Below are 25,273 nucleotides of genomic sequence, written 5' to 3' on the forward strand. Positions count from 1 at the left end.
CTGCCAACCTCTGTCAAACACAAAGAACTTTCACGGATCTCGAGCAAACTTTTACCTCCCCCCCCACTCCCCCTCCCTTCTTTTAACGAAACGGATTTATTTTCTCTTTCGTTCTTCGCACATCCGGAGTTCGTTGATTGTCCTCTATCCCTTCCCCTTGCCCCCATCGTTTGGTCGCTTCTCGTCGCTTGTGCTCAACGGGGACCATCTGTCCAAGCATGCGGACAAAGTTTAAACGAGGTACGAACACTTGTCGAACCTTCGTAAGTACATCACGGGAGGGACAGGGCCGCGTTTGGAGACGTTTTTGTTTGAGTTTTGTTTTAAAAGTTTTCCGCTCCGTGGGGACAGGAGGCGACGGCGACCGTTTTGTGGGGGTTCCGCCGTGTCCGTTACAAGGTTCACTCGATGGAGGTCCGACTACACCTGACACAACGAGGCGCCGCTCCCCGTGTGGGCACGAACCCTTGTTCGTTGGTTACAGCTCGATTTCAACAAATATTTACACAAGAAAAGGGAACAAATTCCTGTTGGTTTGAGGAAAGAGGGATGGACAAGGCCCGTCCGCACATGGACCTGGTGCAGAGAACTCGTGGTAACAACCCCCCCCCAACCCCCTTCTTTCCACATTAATCATGCTCGCCCCTCCATTTTACTCGTCCCTCCCCCCCGACCCTTTTACTCACCCCTCCTCATTTATAATTCATCATACACGTCCCTCCACCCTTTTACTCGTTCTCCCATTTTTTTTTCATTCCTTCCCCACCTTTTTTACTCCCCTTCCACAGTTTAACACGAGTGTCCCCGTGCCCCCAACGGCGTCTCCCTGGTCCCCACACCCCCACCGGCATCTCCCGGGTCCCCATGCCCCCACCGGCGTCCTCCTGGTCCCCGTGCCCCCAACGGCGTCTCCTGGGTCCCCACACCCCCACCGGCGTCTCCCGGGTCCCCACACCCCCACCGGCGTCTCCCGGGTTCCCACACCCCCACTGGCATCTCCCGCGTCCCCACGAACCCCACCAGCGTCTCCTGGGTCCCCACACCCCCACCGGCGTCTCCCGGGTCCCCACACCCCCACCGGCGTCTCCCGGGTCCCCACACCCCCACCGGCATCTCCCGGGTCCCCACACCTTCACTGGCGTCTCCCGGGTCCCCACACCCCCACCGGCGTCTCCCGCGTCCCCAAGCCCCCACCAGGATCTCCCAGGTCCCCACACCCCCACCGGCGTCTCCCGGGTCCCCACACCCCCACCGGCGTCTCCCGGGTCCCCACACCCCCACCGGCGTCTCCCGGGTCCCCACACCCCCACCGGCGTCTCCCGGGTCCCCACACCCCCCCAGTGTCTCCCAGGACCCCACACCCCCACCAGCGTCTCCTGGGTCCTTGCACCCCCACAAGCATCTCCCGGGTCCTTGCACCCCCACCAGCGTCTCCCGGATCCCCACACCCCTGCCGGCGTCTCTCGGGTCCCCACGCCCCCACCAGCGTCTCTCAGGTCCCCACGCCCCCCACCGGCATCACGGGTCCCCGTGCCCCCACCGGTGTCTCCCGGGTCCCCACGCCCCCACCGACGTCACCCGGGTCCCCACACCACAACCTGTCACACCCTGGCACCCCCCCATTACCGCCTCTTCATTCCCTCCCTTTCCAAAGGCCCTGTTGCCGGTTGAGGGTGGGGTGCAAAATCTCTTGGGTCATGGTGATCCCTTCAGTGCATCAACTCCTGTTTGTGTCCATGATGTTTGGGGCGAAGCCACGTTTTGTCCCTAGTTACCAGACGAGAGATCGGGTCGGCTAGATCTGCGTTAAACAGTTTGAGAAGTTTGAGACGTTATGCCAGCCGTCACCAACGGTCAAGAATGTTGAGGTTTCTTAACCGTGGACATGTTACAAAGACCTTGGACTTGCCCAAATGTTAGTGTATGACAGAAAAACGTTGCCTTGTGAAATTGCAAGTTCTGTGTCTATTTTTTGTGACATTCACATGCCATTCTCCACGGGTTATGTGGATCGGTCACATCTGCCGGCCATCCTCACCTGGGGTCATCTTCAAGAGACCGATGTCTCTGCTTAAAGTGAGCCAGCAATTTGGTTAGTGCAGAACATGAGGGTCCATCCAGCTTTACCATACAGTCAATGTCTGTTTGTAGATTAATTTCCGAGCTGTTAATTACCGGATTCGGATCCAGATCCGACCATGAGAGTTTTTAAAGTGATCCTTCACCATTGAGAGATCTCGCCAAAAACGATATATATAGCACGATATCTCAAAAAGTTGTGGACGGATTCAGACGAAACTTGGTGGACAAGTTGGGTGTGTGACAAGGAGGAACTGACTCGATTTTGGTGAAGATCCGAATCCGGATCCGGATACGAGAATTATTTATTTTTTAAACTGATTCTTCACCATTGAGAGATAGGGCCAAAAGCGATATAGTACTGGATGGCATGATATTACAAAAATGTATTGGGCCAGATATGTTCTCGTGGATCAGGCATTATGTGGCGGCGGTATGTGGTCCAGCGAGTGCCCTTCTCGTTTAAACCTGATTTTTGTTTTTTTTAACCTTTGTTGCATAATTAGCGTCCACCTCAATGGTCAATTTTTAGATCGATAACTGTTCGGTGGAGAAAACGTCTAGCTTTCACAATAAATGACGACACAATGAGAAATTAAAGGAACGGATGGTGTATCACGATCGCTCGAGTTTAATGAGCGAATAAATAAATATTAAAACAGCTCTGTAGTGCCAAATATCTCATTCTGAGAACCCCCTGTCCTCCTCCATCTGGAGGAGGAGAAAGGTACACTCTGTGCTGCAGCCATCGACCTCCCCCTCAACCCTCTCACGTACCTCTGTCCCTTCGTTTTCCATGTTCCCTAACTACACTCCCCCTGGAGTCTCCACCTGCTCTCACAACTCCCTACACCCCCACCCCCACTGCCCTCTCTCATGGTATATTAAAAACCTTTGAAAATGATGAATTTGGTACCATTTGGAGGCTGCCTTGAGGTTCAAAAAGTCAGACCTTTATTCTCAGATGCAGGTGTTTTCACCATTTTGTGATCCTGGCATTACTTCACGAAATAAACTGCACAAACATGCACGCAGCAACAACGTAATAGGAAGGTATGTGCAAACGACAGTCTGAGACAAACAGCAAGGAGCAAAGAGCAGTTCAAACTGGCCATTGCCAGCTCACTCTTCCAAGTATGTGAAGGTATGAAGGTTTACAACCCCGACGAGCGAAGCCACAAAGAGAAGGTCCCTGTTGCGATGAGCTGGCAGTTTGTTCAGCACTTTAAAATGGATAACATTCAAGGTCAGCCTCTGTAAAAATTCTAGTTGCATCATTTGTAGGGAGGGACCTGGCTGTCCGGCTGGTGTCGTGTCCTCTGTTGGTCACGGAAGGAATTTGGAATTTGTTCAGTGTCTGCACATGACGACCGACTCTCTTCGAGAGTCATCGTGGGATCGTTAACGTCCTGTCTGACTGACAGCATACTCGGTGATACAGCGCTTGCACCTGAAACAAACTCTGACAAGTTTATCGTCGATTCAGGAATCGAACCTTCAGGAAAGTTCTATTAAATTGAAATCTATTATTTGCGCACAAAAAAATGGCAAATTGCACTGTCAAACAAATCTTACAATCTTACGAGAGAATATGATACAATGACATGTAATTCCAAGTACAATTAAAATAACATTACGAATAAAACAATAACAATAGTTCAATAAAAACCTACGATCAAACTGTTCCCGGCCCAGTCTTATTCCTAATCTTCACCAATGATCGTTCTGACTCTGGAAAATCCTCTTTATCTCTTTGCTGATGACTCCAACGTATGCCATCACATTCCACATCCTTTAGATAGACAGGAAGGCTGCAGCTCCTTCCCTCTCTTCAGACATTTACAAAATCACAAGCTGGTCATAGACTTGGAATATGTCTTTTAATCCCGACACATCCCACACGCTCGCTCTCTCTGTGTCCACAAGGATGGGTCTCACTATCAGCCGTGGTCTTTCTTGGAAAAACCACATTTCTAAATTTCCCTCCAAAGCTAGTCCGGGCATCCTTGGTCCTACAAATCCTTCCTTGGCACACCTGAACTCTTGTCCATCGACATGGCCTTAATCCGGAGCCTCAACGTAAAGATCATTGGAATGTCCCACGATGACGCTGAGTCTATGGGCCTGTCACCTCTGTTCTTGCAGCCTCTGCTCTTTCCGTGTTTTGCCTTCCCCCCCCCCACCCCCCCAGCTTTCCGTGCAGTGCACGCGGTCCACCATCAACTCCCTTCTGACAAAACTCTCAAAATCCTGAATCAATACTCACCTACACAATTTTTTTTGTTCCCCCGCCCACCAAAATTCCACAGCCCCCCACCAAAGCCTCAACCTCCCCCTTCCAAATTTGTCCCATCTTTATTCTCCCCCCCCCCGTCCCCATTTCCTCCTTGCTCCTTCTTAACCAATTCCCGCTCATCAAAGCAAAACGGTCATTCCCACATCGAAACAGCTGAATATTTAACACTTTCTGCTCCCCTATCATGCTATCACCAACTTCACAGAAACCCATCACGGTCACCTGTCCAACTCACAATTCTAAGAGAAAATTGTCGGAAATAATAGCAAGGACCTGCTTAACTTCGTGGTGAAAGCGCTGCTTTAGAGAATGCCACATAGTTATTTGGGTGGGGTATAAACGACAGAACGCCGCCTCGATCGCTGAGGTCTATCTTCACAAGGCACGTGACACCTATCGGCTCAAAATGCTTTTAACTGTCACTTTGGTAATTTTACACTTAGGAAAACTTGTATGGAGTGCATGGCAATTGTGAATATGAAACCTCCATCGATCTCTGAATTCGCATCGCAAACGGTAAGCACCAACATGGTGGCTGGAATATGGGAATTGTGGGTGGAGTCGTGTGAACTGTCCAACCAGCGAGTGGAACACGGACAGACGCATGCACGGCTCCTTTTATAGTACTGTCTGACCCCGCGATACGCAAGGGATATGTTTCTGAAAAATGCCGTGAATGTCGGGAAATATTTATTATTATTTTTTTAGCATGGTTGAAGCATGCCTGTTGTTGGCTTAATGGTTAGAGTGGTGAGCTTGGGATGCGAGGGTCCTGAGTTCAAATCCCACTTGGCTATTGAATTAATACCAGGTGGGGTTGACTCAGCATGTCATCCTTCTGAGATCAGTAAAATCAGCACCAACTTGTTGGGATGATCAAGCCATTCGAGTATCCTGTGTCGGAGTGGCGACCCATCCAGGATTGGGCCCAATAGCCCAGGGGACTGCTTAGGCAGCACCGATGCTCTGTACAGGGTATGGTCCCAATGGAATGGAATGGTCGAAGCTTGTGGAAGAGCGATAACACAACATAACAAAGGGAACAGCAGGAGAAAGGGGAAACACCAACAGCAGGGCAGAGGGAGAAAGTAGTCTGAAATGGACAAACAAGGGATGTAGGTAACGCTGAGGGGTAAGGGAGAACCCAATGAGTGGACAATATGGATACATAAACAATATTGTGTTTGACCAGTTTGTAATTTTGTCAAAGTTTAAGGAGAGGGAAGAGGTTGCTGCCTGTCTGTCAGAAGGATGAGAGATGTCATGGCAGAGAGTGGAGTCATCAGCAAAGAGATAAAGAGGATTTTCCAGAGAATCGGTGAGATCATTAATGAAGATTAGGAATAATATGGGGGCTAGAACACTGTGTTGGGGTACTCCAGCCTTGACAGGGAGGGGAGATGAAAGGGTTCCGTTTGGAGACACACACTGTCCTCGGGAGTGGAGGAAGTCAGTAATCCAAGAGTGGAGTTGGTCTTGGTTTCCAAAGGCAGACAGTTTGGAGAGCAAGACAGGATGCCAGACTGTATCAAAAGCTCGAGATATGTCCAGAGAGAGGGCCCTGATCTCATGCCTGAAATTGAGGGCCTCCACCATTGTTGGGAGAGTGAAAGCAGCATGTCCAAGGTAGAGTGACCAGGTCTGAATCTGAATTGATGATCTGAGATGAGGCTGTTGAAGAAAAGGAATGATTTTATGTCAACTGTGTTGATGGATTTCATGACCTTGCTGATGATTGGAAGTAAGCTAATTTGGCTGTAGTTGAGGGGATCCGTCTTTGCAAATGTTCCATGTAATGCTGTGTTTTTGGCTGATTTCCAATTTCTCAGGTGGATATAGGAGCCCAGTCTTGAAGTGTATTTCTTTTAATAAAAATCACAATTAAATTATAAAATTGCGACTACGCGAAGCGTGAATGTAGAAGCAGGTCATGTGCTTTATTACCCGCGAATACGCGGGGTCTGCGAATAGCGAATCTGCGAGTAGCGGGGTTCCAACAGTATAGAATATGTTCCCCCGTACTCTTTCAGCCAAATAAAGTTGCATAAAGCGATACAAGGTAAGCCCTTTGCTCATTCTTACCCTACCTGTGTTCCTCTACAGCTGTAGACATTAAAGTAGTACATACATGAGAATTCCAATGCTACATGCCACCTCCCCTCAGCCACTGCTGACCAAACCTCCAACCACCTCCAACCAAACCATGCTGTGTGCCGTTTCATGACGTTCAGTTCTGAGCCGTGCCGTGCCGTGCCGTGCCGTGCCGTGTCGTGTCGTGCCTTGCTGAGCCATTCCATGCCATGACATACCGTGACATGATGACGTGTGCCAGATTGTGCCGTGCCATGACATGACATTCCGAGACGGGCCCTGCAGTGATGCCATGCGGTGGATTTACTTTTGTTTCATAAAGAAAAGTATTATTATTTTAGAAATATATTTATTATAAAAGTGAAAACAGAATTTCAAGTGTGTGTGTGTGTGTGTGTGTGTGTGTGTGTGTGTGTGTGTGTGTGTGTGTGTGTGTGTGTGTGTGTGTGTGTGTGTGTGTGTGTGTGTGTGTGTGTATACATACTGTATAGATACACGTCGTCAGAATCAAATCATTATGCGTATCATAACGGATGATCCGCTGTGGCGACCCCGAACGGGAGCTGCCGAAAGAACAAGAAGAAAGATCTAATTGATTATGAATAATTATAATTAATATTATACACAGTTCATTCGTATGATTAAATTGATGCACAGTTCTATATTGCTGGACAGTGTTAAATTAATGTTTCATGAAATGTTGACATGCTTGCAATGACTTCTGATTTAGTAAACATAGTAAGTCTTTGGTCATAAAGCACATCAAATAGAAAAGAATAGTCAATCCATTTTGCAAGATAAAATTTCACCTCGCGTTAATGGGACAAAGCAGTGCGTGCGGGAATATGCGATGGTGTGCCATCGACAACGTAGTTCCAGTTTTCGTCTTATTTTAAAGGTGGATTTATTAAATGCTCTGTTTTCATTTCTTTTTTCACCACCTTGAGACTGCAACTGAAAGTTGCAAGTTTTATGTTTGATAATGCGTACATTGGCGAATACAGGTGGCTGCTTATGGTGACAGTTCCGTGGTGAAGTCAAAATATTGGTCGACAACAACTTTTAAACACCAAATGTACAAATAAATAATTGGGAAGCAGGTTCTTCATGTTTGTTCTTTCTATACTACTAGTACGTGCCCGTAAAAAAATAATAATAATAATAATAATAAGTAAATAAACCACACAGGCCGTTTCTTCCTCTCACGTGTCCGTACGTGCGTGACCCGGAAGTTCGATATTATTCGCAATTACTATTATTCGCAATTTATTTTTAATTCTCAATTATTCAATTAGCGCCAACGTATTTTACCTTTTCACAATGTCGTGGCAAGGAAAAACAAAAAGAGAAGAGAAGAGAGAGAGAAAAAAATTACTTCCTAGTTTGGAGCATACCAGCACTCTGATGTTCCCGAAATTTATACACCGTCTAATATGAAAACGATCATAACTTGGGCCATTATGTTTATCTATAAATGCGCATAAGAAATCGAGAAATTATTAGAATACACGAAGTCATCACTCTCCGGAAGCCCGTACGTTGTAACCCGTAATGGGGAACGCGGCTGTGCTTCCCTTCCCCATCGGCCACGCCCACGCAACAACGTGTCTTCCCATTGGTTGGTAAATAAATGGCCATAACTTGGGAAGCACTTGTCCAATTAATATCAAACCTTGAAAAGGCACATCCTCAGGTCCCCAGCAATATACCTGGCAAGTTTCAATTAGATCGAAACAGCGGTCACACACAGACACACACACAGAGATTGCTGGAATTATAGATAGACTAGTACGTGCCCGTTAAAAATAAATAAATAATATTAATAATAAATAAATAAACCACACAGGCCGTGTCTTCGCTCTCACGTGCCCATACGTGCGTGACCCGGAAGTTCGATATTATTTGCAGTTACGATTATTCGCAATTTAGTTTTAATACCCAATTATTCAATTAGCGCCAACATATTTTACCTTTTCGCAATGTCGTGGCAAGGAAAAACAAAAAGAGAAGAGAAGAGAGAAAAAAATTTACAGCCTGGTTCGGAGCATACCAGCACTCTGATGTTACCGAAATTTATACACCGTCTAATATGAAAACGATCATAACTTGGGCCATTGCGTTTATCTATAAATGCGCATAAGAAATCGAGAAATTATTAGAATACACGGTCATCACTCTCCGAAAGCCCGTACGTTGTAACCCGTAATGGGGAACGCGGCTGAGCTTCCCTTCCCCATCGGCCACGCCCACGCAACAACGTGTCTTGTCATTGGTTTGGTAAATAAATGGCCATAACTTGGGAAGCACTTGTCCGATTAATATCAAACCTTGAAAAGGCACATCCTCAGGTCCCCAGCAATATATCTGGCAAGTTTCAATTAGATCGGACCAGTGGTTGTCGAGAAACAGCGGTCACACACACACACACACACACACACACACACACACACACACACACACACACACACACACACACACACACACACACACACACACACACACACACTCACACACACACACACACACCCACACACACACACACACACACACACACACACACACACACACACACACACACACACACACACACACACACACACACACACAAACACAAACACACACACTGCTGGAATTATAGATAGATCAGGGAGATCTTTGTCTGTCACCATTTTCTCAGAGACTGCCAAACAGATCTTCGTCAAACTTTCAGAAGTTCATCAGTGAGTGCCGCAAAGTGTATAAGGGCAAAAAAGAAACAAAAACATGTGAAAAGAAAAGTTCAATTTATTTATTTATTTGGGGGGAGGAGATTTTTATTAACTACTCTGTCGTGCTTTAGCCTTTGTAGCTCTGTGAAAGGTAATAGTAAATGATTCCCGGCCCCATTCCATCGTGGCTGTAGGGGAGATGTTTTGGGCCCACACAAAAAGAAAGAAAAATATATCATTTGATTTCTTCAAAATGCCAACTGGACAGCACCAGGTAACGCCGGGTAACCCGTGTTAGTTGAACACAAAGTGAACCTGACCAATGTGTGTTTTGTAAGTGATGGCTGCAACTTTAGTCCAATGTGTCCGCTCTCATCACTCATATATGGCTCAAAATGATTGGGCTTCATGATTTTGCCCAAATCGAGCTATTCTTCATTTTCATCGTCGTAGCTTTCTCATTCATCTCGTTAATCGGTTTCCATCCATACAAATACATCAGGGTCACCGCTCTCTGGAATTTGAATGTTGTCATCTTGAGGAAGGACTGAGCTGTTATAAAGAATGTTCGACATAGAGCAACTGGATTGATTCTTGATTCCAGTCCGAGCTGGATTGAGCTACAAGGAGTGATTGAAGGGGATAGGACTTTATACATTCAAAAGGAGATGATTATGAGGGGATCTGATAGAGATATTTATGACAATAAAGGGTATAAACAAAACGAGTACAGAAGAGTGTTTCATCAGGATGATGGGCCACATTTCCAGAGTAGTGAATGCATTCTGATTCTGATATACCATACTCTGTTACAGTGAGTCAGTGGAGCCGAAACAGTTTCTTGGTAAGGGTTGTATTGCGTGGTTTGCCATTGCATTCCCACCAGTAGTTCTTGCAGGAATTTGGCCATGGTGCCAGCGATAGCTCGCCTACTCTTCACGAAAGATGCACCGTAGTATCTTTAACGTCCAACAACTAATACTGGCACACGGAATGCCCATTTTAATGTCGATCCGAGGGACGGCACACACATTGATGAATCACCTGGATGACAATTTATAGCTGTGTTGACATTTGAACCCAAACTAGACAGCTTCGAGGAAAGCATGTGGAGCTCAAGGCTATTCTGCCAGGTCAGTAGATGCATGAAAGATGAAATTGTCTCCTTGAAAATGTAGTGGCAATGGAAACGGGGGATGAGTTTAAATTTCAGTTGGATAGTTACCTCCAAGTATTGGCGATATAGGGAGACATGGACATTGGTAGGACTGCAAGGTATTGGGTGTATGGATCGGTGACTGGATACCTGCATGGTGGTTCTTTAAAAAAAAAAAGTTTTTTAGACTCTCATCAAGAAGTAAATGTGCTGTCTGTGTTTGTTCATTCCTCATCCTCGAAGTCATCATCATCATCACTTCCACCACCCCTGTCCCCTCACCCCCAAAAGAAGTGTCTGTCTGTTTATATCACTCTGTGCTGCTCCACGGTTCTCTGCCCCCCCCCCATACTCCTCTTCCCGGAAGGAGTACTGTATACTGTAGTTAAATTAACTTATTGGATAAATGGAGTGTTGATGTAGCACAGGGATGATGATGAGCCAAATGCCCTCCTCTTGTGTTCAAGTTAGTTGTAGCTTGCACTTTGATAATTTTACTCCGTGATGTCACGGATCAGGGATGTGCCTGTACCCAGGGACATACCAAGTCGGTTCAATAACTCGGGCAGGCTCATTAAATATCCCTCAAAACCCTTGCTCTGCACAAAGGCCTGTAAGTCACTGTGCTGAGCGGAACCGCCATGATGGGTAGAAACGAGGGTGGATCCGTCTCTGGAATGTGGGTTGATTTTGAGGTGGGTGGGGAGCGGGGTGATTCTGTTTATTGCTTCTTCCAGCTCAGTTAGAAACAGCTCGTTGGGAGGTTAGATTATGGGTTCGGCATCTTGGAACGGCACGTTCTTCATCGAGATGCTTGTTCGGGACAAGAAGTACAAAACTGTCAATTTCAATCAAAGTTAAAATCATAAGTCATCTTCTTTCGTTTGCAGCTCAAGGCCGCGGAGTCGCATCGTTCGCTGTGCTGCCGATGCCCTCTGCAGGTTCGAGCAGGAATTTGGGATTTGTTCATGGTGCCGATAATAGCTGGCATACTCTTCACGGAGGACACCGTAGGATCTATAGTGTCCACAAACTCCTGCTGGCAGACGAGACGCCGAATTTAACGTCCATCTGAGGGACGGCACACACATTGATGAATCACCCTGCCTGTGAAACACCGTGATGACAGCTCATATCTCTGGGTTGGGATTCATACCTCGGTTAGACAGCTTAGAAGCGAGTATGCGTCCCTCGAAGTCATCCTGCCATCAAAAGTAATACTGTATGAGTGTTGGATCGTGGACACTTGAGAAGCTCAGAAATGCATCAAGTGAAAAGCTCATACCTTTGTGGGTTCAACCGATGTTTTCTTTATCGCAGGCATGGAGGGGGGAGGGGCAGATTCTTACAAAGCAACTCCTTTTCAAGTTACAAACCATGCAGGGGAGTTTATCACAGAAAAATTAATTGATGGATAGGAGAGAATGAAAGTGACGAGCTCTTTAAAACTGCAACCAGTGAAAGATGAGAAATGTTGCTTGGAGGGCATGACGGGGTTGGAACGATAGTGAGGATGAAAGGGAAACGATAAATAATTTATAAAAAGTTAAATAGATAGATGCAACAGGGTTAGAGAGACAGACACACACACACAGACAGATATTTTTTTTTTCTCTCAAACTTGGATGAACATTCACATTACATATGTTAGTCATTGCATGCCCTGCTGACTGTCTCAGGATTTGATTCACTCACATTGTCAACGCATTGATGTATCAATGGAATGCACGCGTCTCCTTTCCCAGTGGAGGCTGAGATGCCGCAAGGCATCGTCTTGAGCACCGTCTTGTTCCTGGTCCACGATGGTGGCCAAATAAAGGGGCTGGCAAGGCTTGCAGTGGGAATTGAGGCTTATTTTGGCTGGAGGAGGGTGGAGAGGATGACAAGGGAAGAACTGCAACCTGATAACACGAATTTATGAAGGCATGCATGAAAAAAATAATTACAAGAAGGGGAAAAGATGAAAGAATTCGATACCAACACCAGGAGTTTAAATGATAGGTTTGAAGGAAGAACTTGAAGCTAAGGTCGATGATGAGGAATATGATATAGTTGCAGTAAGTGAGACTTGGTTGAATGAGGAGAATAGTTGGAGACAGGACTTGAAGATTACAAGATGTACATTAGGGTGGTCCAAAAACAGCAATTTTTTTTTTTTTTAATTCAGATGTTGTCTCCACAAGCCTTACATTATTCCACTATGATTCAATAACGCGCCTAAAAAAATGTAAGTTCATCGGGGGTGATTTAGAGGTCGCTCCATATGACGACTTTTAGTCTCATGAGTTGAATAAATGAGGGTATGGTCAGGTACGATTACGGGTGCTTCTGGATGTCCGAGGTGGAAATGGAGTGCATTTTCGAACTCTATGGGGTCGATTTACTCTAAGAAATGACTGCACCGACATTGAATTCACTACCATTTGGAAAATATGACCTAAAACAAGATTTATCATTACTGGAGTTGAGTAACTAATCCTACTCATTTCGATATTTTCTAATCTATAATTAATTAGTTGTCCGTCTAAACATTTCTTAGAGTAAATCGACCCCACTGAGTTCGAAAATGCAGTCCATTTTCACCTAGGAAGTTCAGAAGTGTACGGATTCGCATCTCACCATACCTTTTTTTTTCTGTACCTTGTCGAGGCTCGTATGAGAGCTAACACACAACGTACATCAAGCTGGGCATGAGACAGGAGGGGAGGGAGTGGGAAGGACAAAATAGTGGGGAACAGAGACATTTGGAGATCTGTGGAAGGGAGAGGGATGGGACGGGGAACATGGGAATAGAAGATGGACATTACATTGACTTTCAGGAAGGAAAGCAAGGAATTTGAAGGAGGTGGGCTTGGGTGGATTATCGGGGGTAGAAAATATCCAGGATTTGGATGGGAGATGATAAGAGGTGGTGGTGAACAGATGTTTTGAAGGCCTGGAGGGAAGAATGGGAATGAATAGAGCGAGGGAGTTTATTCCAAAGGCGGGAAAAAAGAGGAATGAAAGAGTGAAGGTGATCGTCATTCGTGATTTTCTTAGTTTTACCAGAAGGGGGTTGTTGGCGGACCTTGAGCGCCCAGCAGAAATGTAGTGGGGACAAATCGCAGAGAGAGCAAGGGGGCGAGGCTGGAGAGGAGACGGTTGAAGACAGAAAGACCACCGAACAACTTGCGGTGATTGAGTGAGAGGCCCAAAGACTCAGCCTCATTGCGGGAGATGCCAATGATCCGAAATGCCTTGGTTTCTACAGCGTGAAGCCGAGAAAGTTGGGAGGTAGTAGCACCAACCCAGAGGGGAAAGCAGTACTCCATCAGGCTGCGGACAAAAGCTTTGTAAGTGGTCAGGAGCTCAGGTGGGCCGAGGAAGGACCTTGTACGATGGAGGATTCCCAGTCGGCGACTGGCTTTGGAGTCGAGGTTTGAAATGTGGCTTTCCCAGGAAAGGTCATGGCAGATAGTGAGACCCAGAAGCTTGAAAGAAAGGACTTCTTCCAGAGGATTGTTGAGAAAGTGGATGGGGGGGTTTTCTAAACGGTCCTTTCGGAGAGAGGTAAGGAGTGTTGTTGAAAGAGTGTGGGGGATTGCAGAATAGCTCGGGGAGGGGCCGAATGAGGAGGAGAAACCAAGCTGTTGGTTTTTTCAACCCTAATTTTTTTTCAACCAAGAAACCCTAATTTTTCAATCAATGGAATTTCAAACTATTAGAATATTTCGTCTCATTTACCAAATACCACTATCGTCTCCGCCTCTATTGCTGTCTCCACTCCCGCCTGAACTTATTTGTAGCCGGCCCAACATCCAGTGTTTTAGATTCAATGATTCACGAAAAATATGTTAGTTATTTATTTAGTTATTATTATATTAAATTAGGGTATGGTGAGATGCGAATCCGTACACTTCTGAACTTCCTAGGTGAAAATGGACTGCATTTTCGAACTCGGTGGGGTCGATTTACTCTAAGAAATGTTTAGACGGACAACAAATTAATTATAGATTAGAAAAATATCGAAATGAGTAGGATTAGTTACTCGACTCCAGTCATGATAAATCTTGTTTTAGGTCATATTTTCGACATGGTAGTGAATTCAATGTCCGTTCAGTCATTTATTCGAGTAAATCGACCCCATAGAGTTCGAAAATGCACTCCATTTCCACCTCGGACATCCAGAAGTACCCGTAATCGTACCTGACCATACCCTAATTTATTCAACTCATGAGACTAAAAGTCGTCAGATGGAGCGACCTCTAAATCACCTCCGATCAAGCTAAAAAAAAATTATGCGCGTTATTGGATCATATTAGAATAATTCTAAGCTTGTGGAGCAACATTCTCTTTTTTTCGACTTTTTTGGACCACCCTCATATACAGGTGTGATCGGAAAGGAAATATTGAGGAAAGGGTCGGGGGGGGGAGCAGGGGGATGTAACAATGTTGGTAAAAATAATATTGTATTGAGAGAAGGTGGATGATATTAATGTAGAAGATTCTGTATGTGTTAGCCTGTTGTTGACTTTACGGTTAAGGTGGCTGGTTGAGGATCTTAGGGTCTTGAGTTTGAGCCCCCTGGGTTGCCGTTGAAGTAACACCAGGTGGGGTTGACACAGCCTGTCATCCTTCCCGAGGTCGGCAAAATGAGTACCAGCAATTACTGGGGTAATAAGCCATTGCAGTGTCCTGCATTGGAGTGGCGATCCCTCCAGGACTGTACTTGGCCAAATGAAACTGCCTGTTGTAGCCCAAGGAATGGTAGTTCTGTGTGGGTAGAGATTTGGCATTGTAATAAAAGTAAGGTACTTGTAGGATGCTTCTATAGGGCTCCTTGTGTGAGGGAAGCGAAGGAAAGAAGAGTTCATGAAAAATTCAGAATGTGGGGAGGGAAGAGTTTTGATTATGGGTGATTTTATTTTAAGTTGCCAGGCATAAATTGGCTCGAAATGTGGAACTCAGAGATGAGGATTTTTTTCATATTGTCCAGCATTGTTTGTTTTTGTTTTTTTTAAACAGTTTGTAGCGAAGCCCACGCATGCATGAAATTCGGATAAAATTTGGTTGAGAGGTTGGATGTGTGACGAGGATGAAATGATTTGATTTTGGTGAACATCCGGATCCGGATCCGGATCCGAGGATTTTTCAATTTTAAAACTAATTCTTCACAATTGAGAGATACGGCAAAAAAAACGATATATTTTATAGCACAACATTTAAAAAAAAGTTGTGAATGGGTTATGACAAAACTTGGAAATAATTTGGGTAGAATGTTCAATGACAAGAACAAGCTGATTCGATGTTGGTTAAGGTTCGGAGCAGATCTGGCCTCTAAGTGTGATTCAAAACTTAAACTGTTCAGCCTGGCAGAGGGGTGCGCTCCACCGAGTGCCGTTCTAGTTTGTTTCCTCTAATTTATCAATGAAGTTGTCGTGATAAGTTGTATCGTGGTCAGTGATGTAGAGCGTGGCCTTGTACAGCAAACACCTTTTATTGACCTGGTGGTACAAATAAGGTCAGAGAGCCCACTTGCTTGATCTTGTAGTCCAGCATGCTGGCTGGACCGCGCAACATTGTTTTCCAGTGTGGAAGGTTATCATGGCCACTCTCGAGTTGTTAAGCATGAAATGTTTTTGTCATTTTGATTTGAAAGCAGGACGACCCTCCTCGGAGACGAATGAAGACGAAGAGCTCTCCGCAGGATGGCCGCAGGTTCGCAGGAAGGCCCGAGGGAATCTTCCTGCCGAAGCCGTGCGCCTTCTGAGAGCCTGGCTTTTTGAACACCGTTACAACGCGTACCCATCTGAGACTGAAAAGCGTTCACTCGCACAGGAAACAAATCTCACCGTGCTGCAGGTTTGTCTATTTTACCGTCACTGATCTACAAATGCACTCACACAATCTAACTTCCATGTGTATTGCTTCCTCACTGCTTCCAGCCAATATTTTTCACCAAATTTGGATTCCTGTCCATAGCCTGGTGTTGGCTTTATGGTTAAGATCTTAGGGTCTTGAATTTGAGCCCCTGTTATTCTGCAGAAATAACACCAGGTAGGTTGACTCAACCTGTCATCCTTCTGAGATTGGCAAAATGAGTACCACTCACTGGTCACAGGGGCACTGCGTCAGGGGCATAGCCTCGCTTACAGAATATGATGCAACCCGCAGTTACAGGCTGCATACAAAACGACATCATCATTCCTGTCTGTCAATTAAATCATTTGTTTTGTGTTCTTAAAATACATCACATGGTCCAGTTATGGTGGTTTAAAAGAAAGCTACTCTGAGTTTGTCCCTGTGCTAGTAGGAGAAGAGGGAGATAGTTTTAATCAGAATTTAGGTAAGCATGGTTTAACAAGCCAACTCTATGTAAAAAAAAAAGGATGCTGATTCAAAAAACAGCATTCCTATTGACCTCACTGAGACCAAATTACCATTTTGGCAAAATATGGTAAAGTCAGAGATCTTCTTTTTTTCGGAGCAGATCTGTTCAGCCTGGCAGAACGATCCCCCCTCTCTCCCACCGCGAGCCCCCCTCTCTCCCACCGCGTTCCCCCCTCTCTCCCACCCCGATCCCCTCCCCTCCCTCCCACCATGATCCCACCCCGATCCCCTCCTCTCTCCCACCCCTATCCCCCTCTCTCTCCCACCCCTATCCCCCTCTCTCTCCCACCCCTATCCCCCTCTCTCTCCCACCCCGATTCCCCTCTCTCTCCCACCCCGATCCCCCTCTCTCCCACCCCTATCCCTCTCTCTCCCACCCCTATCCCTCTCTCTCCCACCCCTCCCCCTCTCTCCCACCCCGATCCCCCCCTCTCCCCACCCCGATCCCACCACCCCGATCCACCCCTCTCTCCCACCCCGATCCCACCCCCTCTCTCCCACCGCGAGCCCCCTCTCTCCCACCCCGATCCCCCCGCTCTCTCCCATCCCGATCCCCACCCCAATCCTCCCTCTCTCAGCCCGATCCCCCCTCTCTCCCAGCCCGATCCCCCTCTCTCCCACCCCGATCCCCCCGCTCTCTCCCATCCCGATCCCCACCCCAATCCCCCTCTCACCCACCCCGGTCCCCCCTCTCTCCCACCCCGATCCCACCCCTCCCTCTCTCAGCCCGATCCCCCCTCTCTCCCAGCCCGATCCCCCTCTCTCCCACCCCGATCCCTCTCCCTCCCACTCCGATCCCTCTCTGTTAAGGCGACTGTTAAGGACTGACAGTTTAGTTTTAAACTTGACAGGTCGATGGCATGGGTTTTTCAATGCTCCCACCTGAATTTATGTGGAACCCGGCAGTTCAAAAGAAAATCCTGCTCTTTGGGCACATTTTATTGCCTGTCCCTTCCCTTCCCTTCTCCTCCCCTCACGCCGCCTTCCCTTCTCCTCCCCTCACGCCGCCTTCCCTTCTCCTCCCCTCACGCCGCCTTCCCTTCTCCTCCCCTCATGCTGCCTTCCCTTCTCCCCTCACGCCGCCTTCCCTTCTCCTCCCCTCACGCCGCCTTCCCTTCTCCTCCCCTCACGCCGCCTTCCCTTCTCCTCCCCTCACGCCACCTTCCTTTCTCCTCCCCTCACTTCGCCTTCCCTTCTCCTCCCCTCACGCCGCCTTCCCTTCTCCTCCCCTCACGCCGCCTTCCCTTCTCCTCCCCTCACGCCGCCTTCCCTTCTCCTCCCCTCACGCCGCCTTCCCTTCTCCTCCCCTCACGCCGCCTTCCCTTCTCCTCCCCTCACGCCGCCTTCCCTTCTCCTCCCCTCACGCCGCCTTCCCTTCTCCTCCCCTCACGCCGCCTTCCCTTCTCCTCCCCTCAAGCCGCCTTCCCTTCTCCTCCCCTCACGCCGCCTTCCCTTCTCCTCCCCTCACGCCGCCTTCCCTTCTCCTCCCCTCACGCCGCCTTCCCTTCTCCCCCTCACGCCGCCTTCCCTTCTCCCCCCTCACGCCGCCTTCCCTTCTCCCCCCTCACGCCGCCTTCCCTTCTCCTCCCCTCGCCCCGCCTTCCCTTCTCCTCCCCTCGCCCCGCCTTCCCTTCTCCTCCCCTCACGCCGCCTTCCCTTCTCCTCCCCTCACGCGACCTTCCCTTCTCCTCCCCTCACACCACCTTCCCTTCTCCTCCCCTCACACCACCTTCCCTTCTCCTCCACGCACAGCTAAGTGAGCCTTATTCAAAAATAAATAAATAAAAATCGAAAATATCCCAGATCAAAAAATTAAATAATTCTGGCAATGCGTGTGCACATATCTCTTTTTGCCATCAAATTTTCAGCAAACCTTTAATTTTGAGAATATAGAGAAAATAATTAAAATGTGTCAAAATAACGTGAAAGGGCTAAGTTGTCGTGATGAAAATATCCCGCAACTAGAACGGCACTCATAGAGCGCATACCTTCGCCGCCACTACTTTTTTTGTTCTTGGTATGAGTGTGGGGAACTGGTTTCATATGAATGGTCTTATGACACAAACCACATATCTATAATGTCATGACCCCCCCGACTTTCGGGGGCTACGGACTAAACAACAATCAACTCACGTTGTTTTGGCGAGTCTTCACTCGCAAGCTCGGTGAATACAACGTTTCAACAAGAGAAGGTAATCTCGTTTGATGCTGGTTTCATGCAAATCGAATAAGAATTGACTGAGTTATGCCGAAAACCGCATATTTTTCAAGGGCGTGACCCCCCCCCGACATTTTACCCCAACCGGTGACGTGTTATGACGTCATTGTGTCACAAGATTGGGCATTAAATTCTGAACATTTTGGTGCTGGGTTCATGTAAAGCGGACAAGAATTGACCGCGTTATGACAAAAACCGCATATTTTTCAAGGTCGTGACCCCCCTGACCTTTGACCCCTAATCGGTAACAAGAGTATGGGCGTCATCATGTCATATTGCATATCACAAGATGAGGCGTTGAATTCTGAACATTTTGGCGTTAGTTGCATGCAAATTGAATAAAAATTGACTGTGTTATCGTAAAAAGACGATTTTGACCTTTTCGTGACCTTGACCTTTGACCCGAACGATTCCAAAATGTAATCAAATGCTTTCTGGCTAATAACCAACCATCCCACCAAATTTCATGCAATTCGGTTTAATACTTTTTGAGTTATACGAATCGCAAGATTACAAATAAATAAATAAATTAATTAATACACGCCGACCAAAACATAACATTTCACAGAATGCGAAGGTAATTAGCCCCGACGCAGCACGTCAAGCACGAGACGCCTCATTAAAAAAAATCTCTTCCGTCTTTCTTTCTTTATTTACTATTGAGCTTCAGAGTGTCTTTCCAGGCCATAACATTTTTACCAATTGGGCTTTTATCATCAAATCTTCAACAAACCTTTATTATAAGAATATGGAGAACAGAAATGAATAAAATATACAATTTTTGAAAAATTTTTAACTGTCATTTTCATCAAGTTTAGTTTGAGTACAAAGCAGATGCAGAGGGGCTTTGTATTTCGAGATGCTTCCTCATCAACCTTTTGCGTTGTTTTCATCTTTTTGGCAGTTAGTTCGTTTTTCCTCGACTTGAGACACCAATCCATGGAAAATGTATTCCAAGATCTTATTCCGGCTCTGTGGCCTATCTTCACTGCACTGTTTTGCTCAAACGCATGATCTTTTAACGAAAAAACAGTTGTTGTTTTTTGTCGCTTCCTTCTTTGTCCTGTACTTCATGTAACTTGTACGTTTAATTACACTGGCATCGTAAATATGTTACCCTTTTCAAATCTTTTTAGCCCGTCTCCTTACATGCTCTTCATGTAAAAATTTTAAATCGGAACAAGACTTGTTGGACACCCTGTGTATATTTTTACGAATTTGGGAATTCGATTGCACACAACATTCAGGTTCCTATAGTCAGCTATGTCGATAAGTGCTTGTTCCCTAGATAGCTCACCTTCCATTGTTTAAATGTTCAGAAATTGATAAGATGCGCTGCGGATCGATTTAATGGTAAGGGAACGAACAATGGAGACATCCCTCCCCCTCTTCTGTGAAGAGCAAGAAGAACCCTGCTGTCCCGTGACTCAAGATGTCAACAACTCCTTCCCACCTGTGGTTGAGCGGGGGATGGATCACGAGGGCATGAGTCACGCCGGGCGTGGGGGAGGGGGCGGGAGAAGGATAAGAGGAGATCTTTTCTTTTGTTCGTGGGCAGAGTTGGAGAAGGGAGTTGAGAGTAGCCGTTTAGCAGACCTTCGGGTCCTGTTTGGCTTGGGTTAGGGTTGAGGCCTTCGGAAGCTTTTTTCTTCGGCTGGCTCTGTGAGGTTCGGCTGAGGCCTGGCTCGGGAGGAGGCTTTTTGGAGGCTTTTTGCTTTGATGGTTCCGTGAGCTTCGGCTTCTGCTTGGCTCGGGAGAGCTTTTTGCTTTGAGCTGCTTTGCTTGGAAGGAAGTTAAGCCGGTCGCTCGGCTCGAGCTGCGAGTGGTGGCTTCTGCTTGGTTCGTGGAGCTCTTTGTTCTCCATTTTGGTTCCCAGCTTGGTGCGACTCATCGACCTCTTTGTGGAGGTGGTTCCTCGGCGAAGCGACGCATCGACGGGAAGGATCGGCACCTCGTCTCACCAGCACGTGTTGAGAAGCGCGGGAGCATTCGCGGGAGCTCGGGAAGGATCGCAGCTCACGGCGATTGGATCCAGCTCGCTCTCGCTGGAGCCCGGGTCCGAACAACTTGAAGACCACACGAGGTGGAGAGGTTCGAGATAGGTTCTGGGTTTCAGCTCACCTGTTCTCCGAGCTGGAGCTCGTTATTAAAGGCCTCTGCCACCATTTCTTGGGTTTGTGTGTGTGCGTACGTGTGTCCGTGGGCCCGTCTAATAAGTAGGAACTACTGTTAAGTGCAAGTGACTGTACATAAGTAGACGGTTGTAGTTCTTTTGTTGTGCTTTTGTTGCTTGTATAATTGCATACGTGTTGTGCCTTGTTTAATTGCATGCGTGCTTTATTATTATAAATGTCCTTGTGTGAATGTAAACCTGTTCGTTGCGTCCATTCCCTCATTGAACTGCCCCATCTTGCACTCAGAATATAGTTGGTTTTTAAATAGCCGTTAAAGTGATCGGGTCCAACGGGACTGCGCGATAATACCCCGCTCGGTTATCCCAAAAGGAAGCGAGCTGCTTGAGCGGCTTGTTTCCAAGCGGTACCGTTGAGGTACAATCTCTCGGTAACCTACCCGCGCGGATAATTAGGTAAATCGAAGATTTGGCAATCGGACCCTGTAGCGCGGGTAGAGTGCAGACAAGGTTGTGGTGTGGTTAAAAACACACCCGTGGCTGGTTTCCGGCGTTGATCCGGAAAGCCGTGACTGGATTGTCCGTTCCGTGGGCGAAGCGATCGCTATTGGTTAGACGCGGTTGTTCGCACGCCGACGGGCGGGAAATCTACAACAATATATTCGATTTTTTTTCAACCATCATCTCACAAATTTGTGCAAGTCTTTTCAGAGTGACACCTGCAACAATGTATGCTGAGACTTCCTTGATAACTACTGTCAAATTCATGAGAATATTGGATTCTGATCTTTCTTTTTTGCTCTCTTCCTGCCCCTTGCCTCCTATTTGTCACACAACAGGTCTGCAACTGGTTCATCAATGCTCGGCGACGGGTTTTGCCAGAAATTTTACGCCGAGATGGCCAGGACCCTGGGCACTTTACCTTAGGCCGCAAAGTCTGCAGCCGCCCCATAGCTGATGACTTTGTCCCCAACGATGAGCCTGCAAAAATCCAGAGCTCCCTTTCTACAACATCCACGTCGTCCTCAACATCGACGTTTTCTTGCTCTGTGCCATGCTCCCCAGTTGCTACGGCCTCCACCTCTCACCGTCCTTCTGTGATCAGGCACACAACTAGTGATACGGCAGTTGTACCTCCATCACAGCTACCCAGTGTGCCAAACCCTCTACATCCTGGCATTTCTGTCTCCGTACCACTTACTACGCCGGTCCTCGTGCCACCTAACTTACCGGTCTCTGTACTGCCTGCCTCACCCGTCCCTGCTTCACAAGCTTCTGCAGCCTTGGTCAATTTCCTCCTGGCTGCAGCCGTTTGTGATCGAGCGGGCAACATAGATCTGCCTTGGCCCCTGCAATATGACAGACTCGTTTCAAAAAGCCCAGCAATGCGAACAACCGAAGAACCTGCAGTTGATATTGGCTCTTCAGGGAGTAACTCCATGACAATATCAAGTATGGGTGTGACATTGGGGCGGCCTGTAAATGCGCTCATCAATGCCTTTAACACACCACCTCCGACACCACCTGAACCCGCACAGGACTTCAGTGGATTTCACATGCTTGTCGACGTGGCTCTGAAGCAGGCTGGAGTAATTGATGGGTCTTGTTGGTCCTGAGTTTTTGGTTTCGTATTTCCTTCTCATGCAGCCCGTTGTGTCCCTTCTTGCCTCTCCCTTATACATCCACTGCACTCTGCTACTTCGATACATTGAACTTTAATGAAGACTGAGCAAAGTTTTATGGCTTAGCTCTTGGCTGTTCATTTATTTGGAAGATGGTGAGGGGCAGTGCTTCTCACACTTGATCTTTTCAGTCATCCTGGTGTTGTAGAGAAGGGTCCATTTAATCATCACTTAACCTAAATGATGTGTCCCTCAGACTGCCAGTCCTGGAATGTGCAGTGTATGGAAAGCGAGGCTCATTCCTGTTTGGTGTTATTGCATCAATGGTCTTTTACTCCTTTTGCAATCAAAATTATTTTTATGGACAGTGGCCACGACTGTATCTTTGTCTCTGCTTTATCCTGCAATACATTCTCATGGCTGATGATGGCTCTACTGTTACAACTGGACTTCAACAATCCAAAGAGAGATCAACAACTGCTTCGTAATGCGTTCTGCCTTAGGTTTGGGGTCCGATCGTGCGCTTAGAGAGCATTCCAGCAAGAGAAGTATGTCCAAGTGTACATGGTGGAATGTTGGAACGGCCTCGGTAGAACATTTGCAGACTTGCCAGGTTACATTGTGCAATAGATAGTCCACTAATAGGTTTATGGCTTCATCAAGTTCCCAAAGATCCTCCAAGGAGATTTTTTTTGTTGTTGTTTAATTGTTTACTATAAACACCATTCCACATTGACTCCTTTGCACCTGTTCAGTGTTTTCAATTTGCAATCTTCCGTTTTCCCCAATGCTTGCCGGCGAGTGTTGAGTGCGTGCCGCGTGGAGGGGAAAGCAACTCGACATTCGAGTTTCAATGAAATGCACAATTTCTTCTTTTGTTTTTTTTTTCCTGCAACTTCTTTGGGGACTACTTTTCATTCACCATGAACTTTCACGTCGTGCAGCGGCTTCTTCAAACTGCTGCGGCCATTGTTTTAGAGGCTCTGCTGCCTTTGCATCTCCATGTTGCAGGCTGGGCAAGCACTGCACTCCAGGAAGATCTGTGCAGCATCCATAAGCTTTTAGATGGGATTCTGAGAGTTTGCCATTTTGATGAACTTTGATGTGGTTGTGAAGGTTTTTTTGTTTGTTGTTGTTGTTGTTGTTGTTGTTGTTGTTGTTGTTGTTGAATCCACATGGCTGATGAATCTTTATACAAATTGTTAAACCAGCTGTGATTTGATAATGAGGATTTCTCTTTGCAATCCTGCGCAGTTGTTGAGCAGCCATTTTGGAATTTTTCACGTTGGAGATCTCCGAAATTTTTTGGCAATCTCTTACGGGGCTTGAATGTTCTGTAGACCAGGATGTAATCGGTTTCAGAACTAGAGCCTATTCCTATTCCTCCAAACACCTTCATCCCCAGTACTTGAACCAATATTCTGTTTGTTTGTTTTTGTGGATACTTTCTTTCCACAGGAAACAAACTCCGACGCATTTGTTCCATAAACGGGGCTCTCGATGCGGCTAATGATCAAGCAACCATCGGTGTCTCACAAGCTTTTTAGAAAGTCTTCATTTGACCCGTCTCTCCACGTTTGATGTTATTGCACTATCGATCGCCATTGTTTCGGATTGGCATACTGAATGAGAAATGTGGAGCGGTTAGATTTTTGTATTCCCTGCTGTATCCTTGCTGCAGGCTTCAGACGTACTTGTATATACCGACGAGTCCAGAATTTTAACTCGTCTTAAGTTGCACAATGCCACACCGATCGGTCGGTTCAAAAGTGCCGATGACAGTTACATTGGCATCGACGGCCAGGTGCACCGGTTTCTAAGCGTTAACTTAAGTATTCTGTGCAACTGTGATGTTTTGGGGACGTGTCTGCACAGCCGTTTCCTACTCTTGGCTTGTTTTCCACCTGTGCTGAGGCCTTTGTGGGTACCTGTCTTCTTCTTTTTTTCTTTTTTTTTTTTCAAACAGGTTGGTTTTTCTCAACTTTGAACCAATCCTTAGGTTATCCTCCTTTTGTTCCCTTAACCTCGTGTGCAAACTACAGGCAATTACTCTTTATTATGCCTTTCTTTCCTGTGTGATCACGTTATTTTTGTATTTATAACTGAAGTATGCTTTATGCTTTTCTGTAGCCTTTATTATCCTGTAATCAGTTACAAAAGGTTCTCTTCACTTCCTCCTGCTTAGTGAATATCTGTTCAAGTCTTATCCTAACTGGGGTGATTTGTTGTGATGCCAAAAAGGCTACTGAGATGTATCGAACGTCACAAATTTGTTACACTACACGGATGTGCACCCTGTATTCTCATGTGACTGTACTTTATCAGCTCATGGGTCCACAGTGTGCTTCTATCTTGGCTTAAAATCTCTCTCTAAAAAAGAAAAAAAAAACAACAAACATATTCTCTGTGCAATATCATTCATTCCTGGATCGTTGGTGACGTATGTTGTGTTGATTGCTGTTTGAATCCTTGATTCGTTCCTCTTTATTTTTACTTTTTTTCTTTATTATTATTTTTTTTTTGTAACATGACCATTTGTACTTTCATTTTGTTGTGATTTCGATTCCTTTTTCCTGACCAATGCACGAGTTTTATTTGTTAAA

The 25,273-nt window shown here is 46.5% G+C and overlaps 1 protein-coding gene across 2 annotated transcripts; it reads left to right on the plus strand.

The window, feature by feature from the left end:
- LOC147013217 (homeobox protein AKR-like) lies at positions 1 to 25,273 on the plus strand. Of its 2 annotated transcripts, none has more exons than XM_085854858.1 (3): positions 1 to 240; positions 15,972 to 16,171; positions 21,888 to 25,273. In XM_085854858.1, the coding sequence occupies exons 1-3, from the start codon at positions 219 to 221 to the stop codon at positions 22,662 to 22,664; spliced, it is 999 nt and encodes a 332-aa protein (XP_085710984.1). In that variant the 5' UTR covers positions 1 to 218; the 3' UTR covers positions 22,665 to 25,273. The 2 variants fall into 2 exon arrangements, with proteins under 2 accessions (XP_085710984.1, XP_085710983.1); XM_085854857.1 differs by having other exon boundaries at positions 33 to 240; positions 15,969 to 16,171.

The sequence above is a fragment of the Eptatretus burgeri genome, chromosome 14 (assembly GCF_056783735.1).
Source record: "Eptatretus burgeri isolate ZD-2024b chromosome 14, Ebu_testis_v1, whole genome shotgun sequence".
NCBI lineage: Eukaryota > Metazoa > Chordata > Myxini > Myxiniformes > Myxinidae > Eptatretus > Eptatretus burgeri.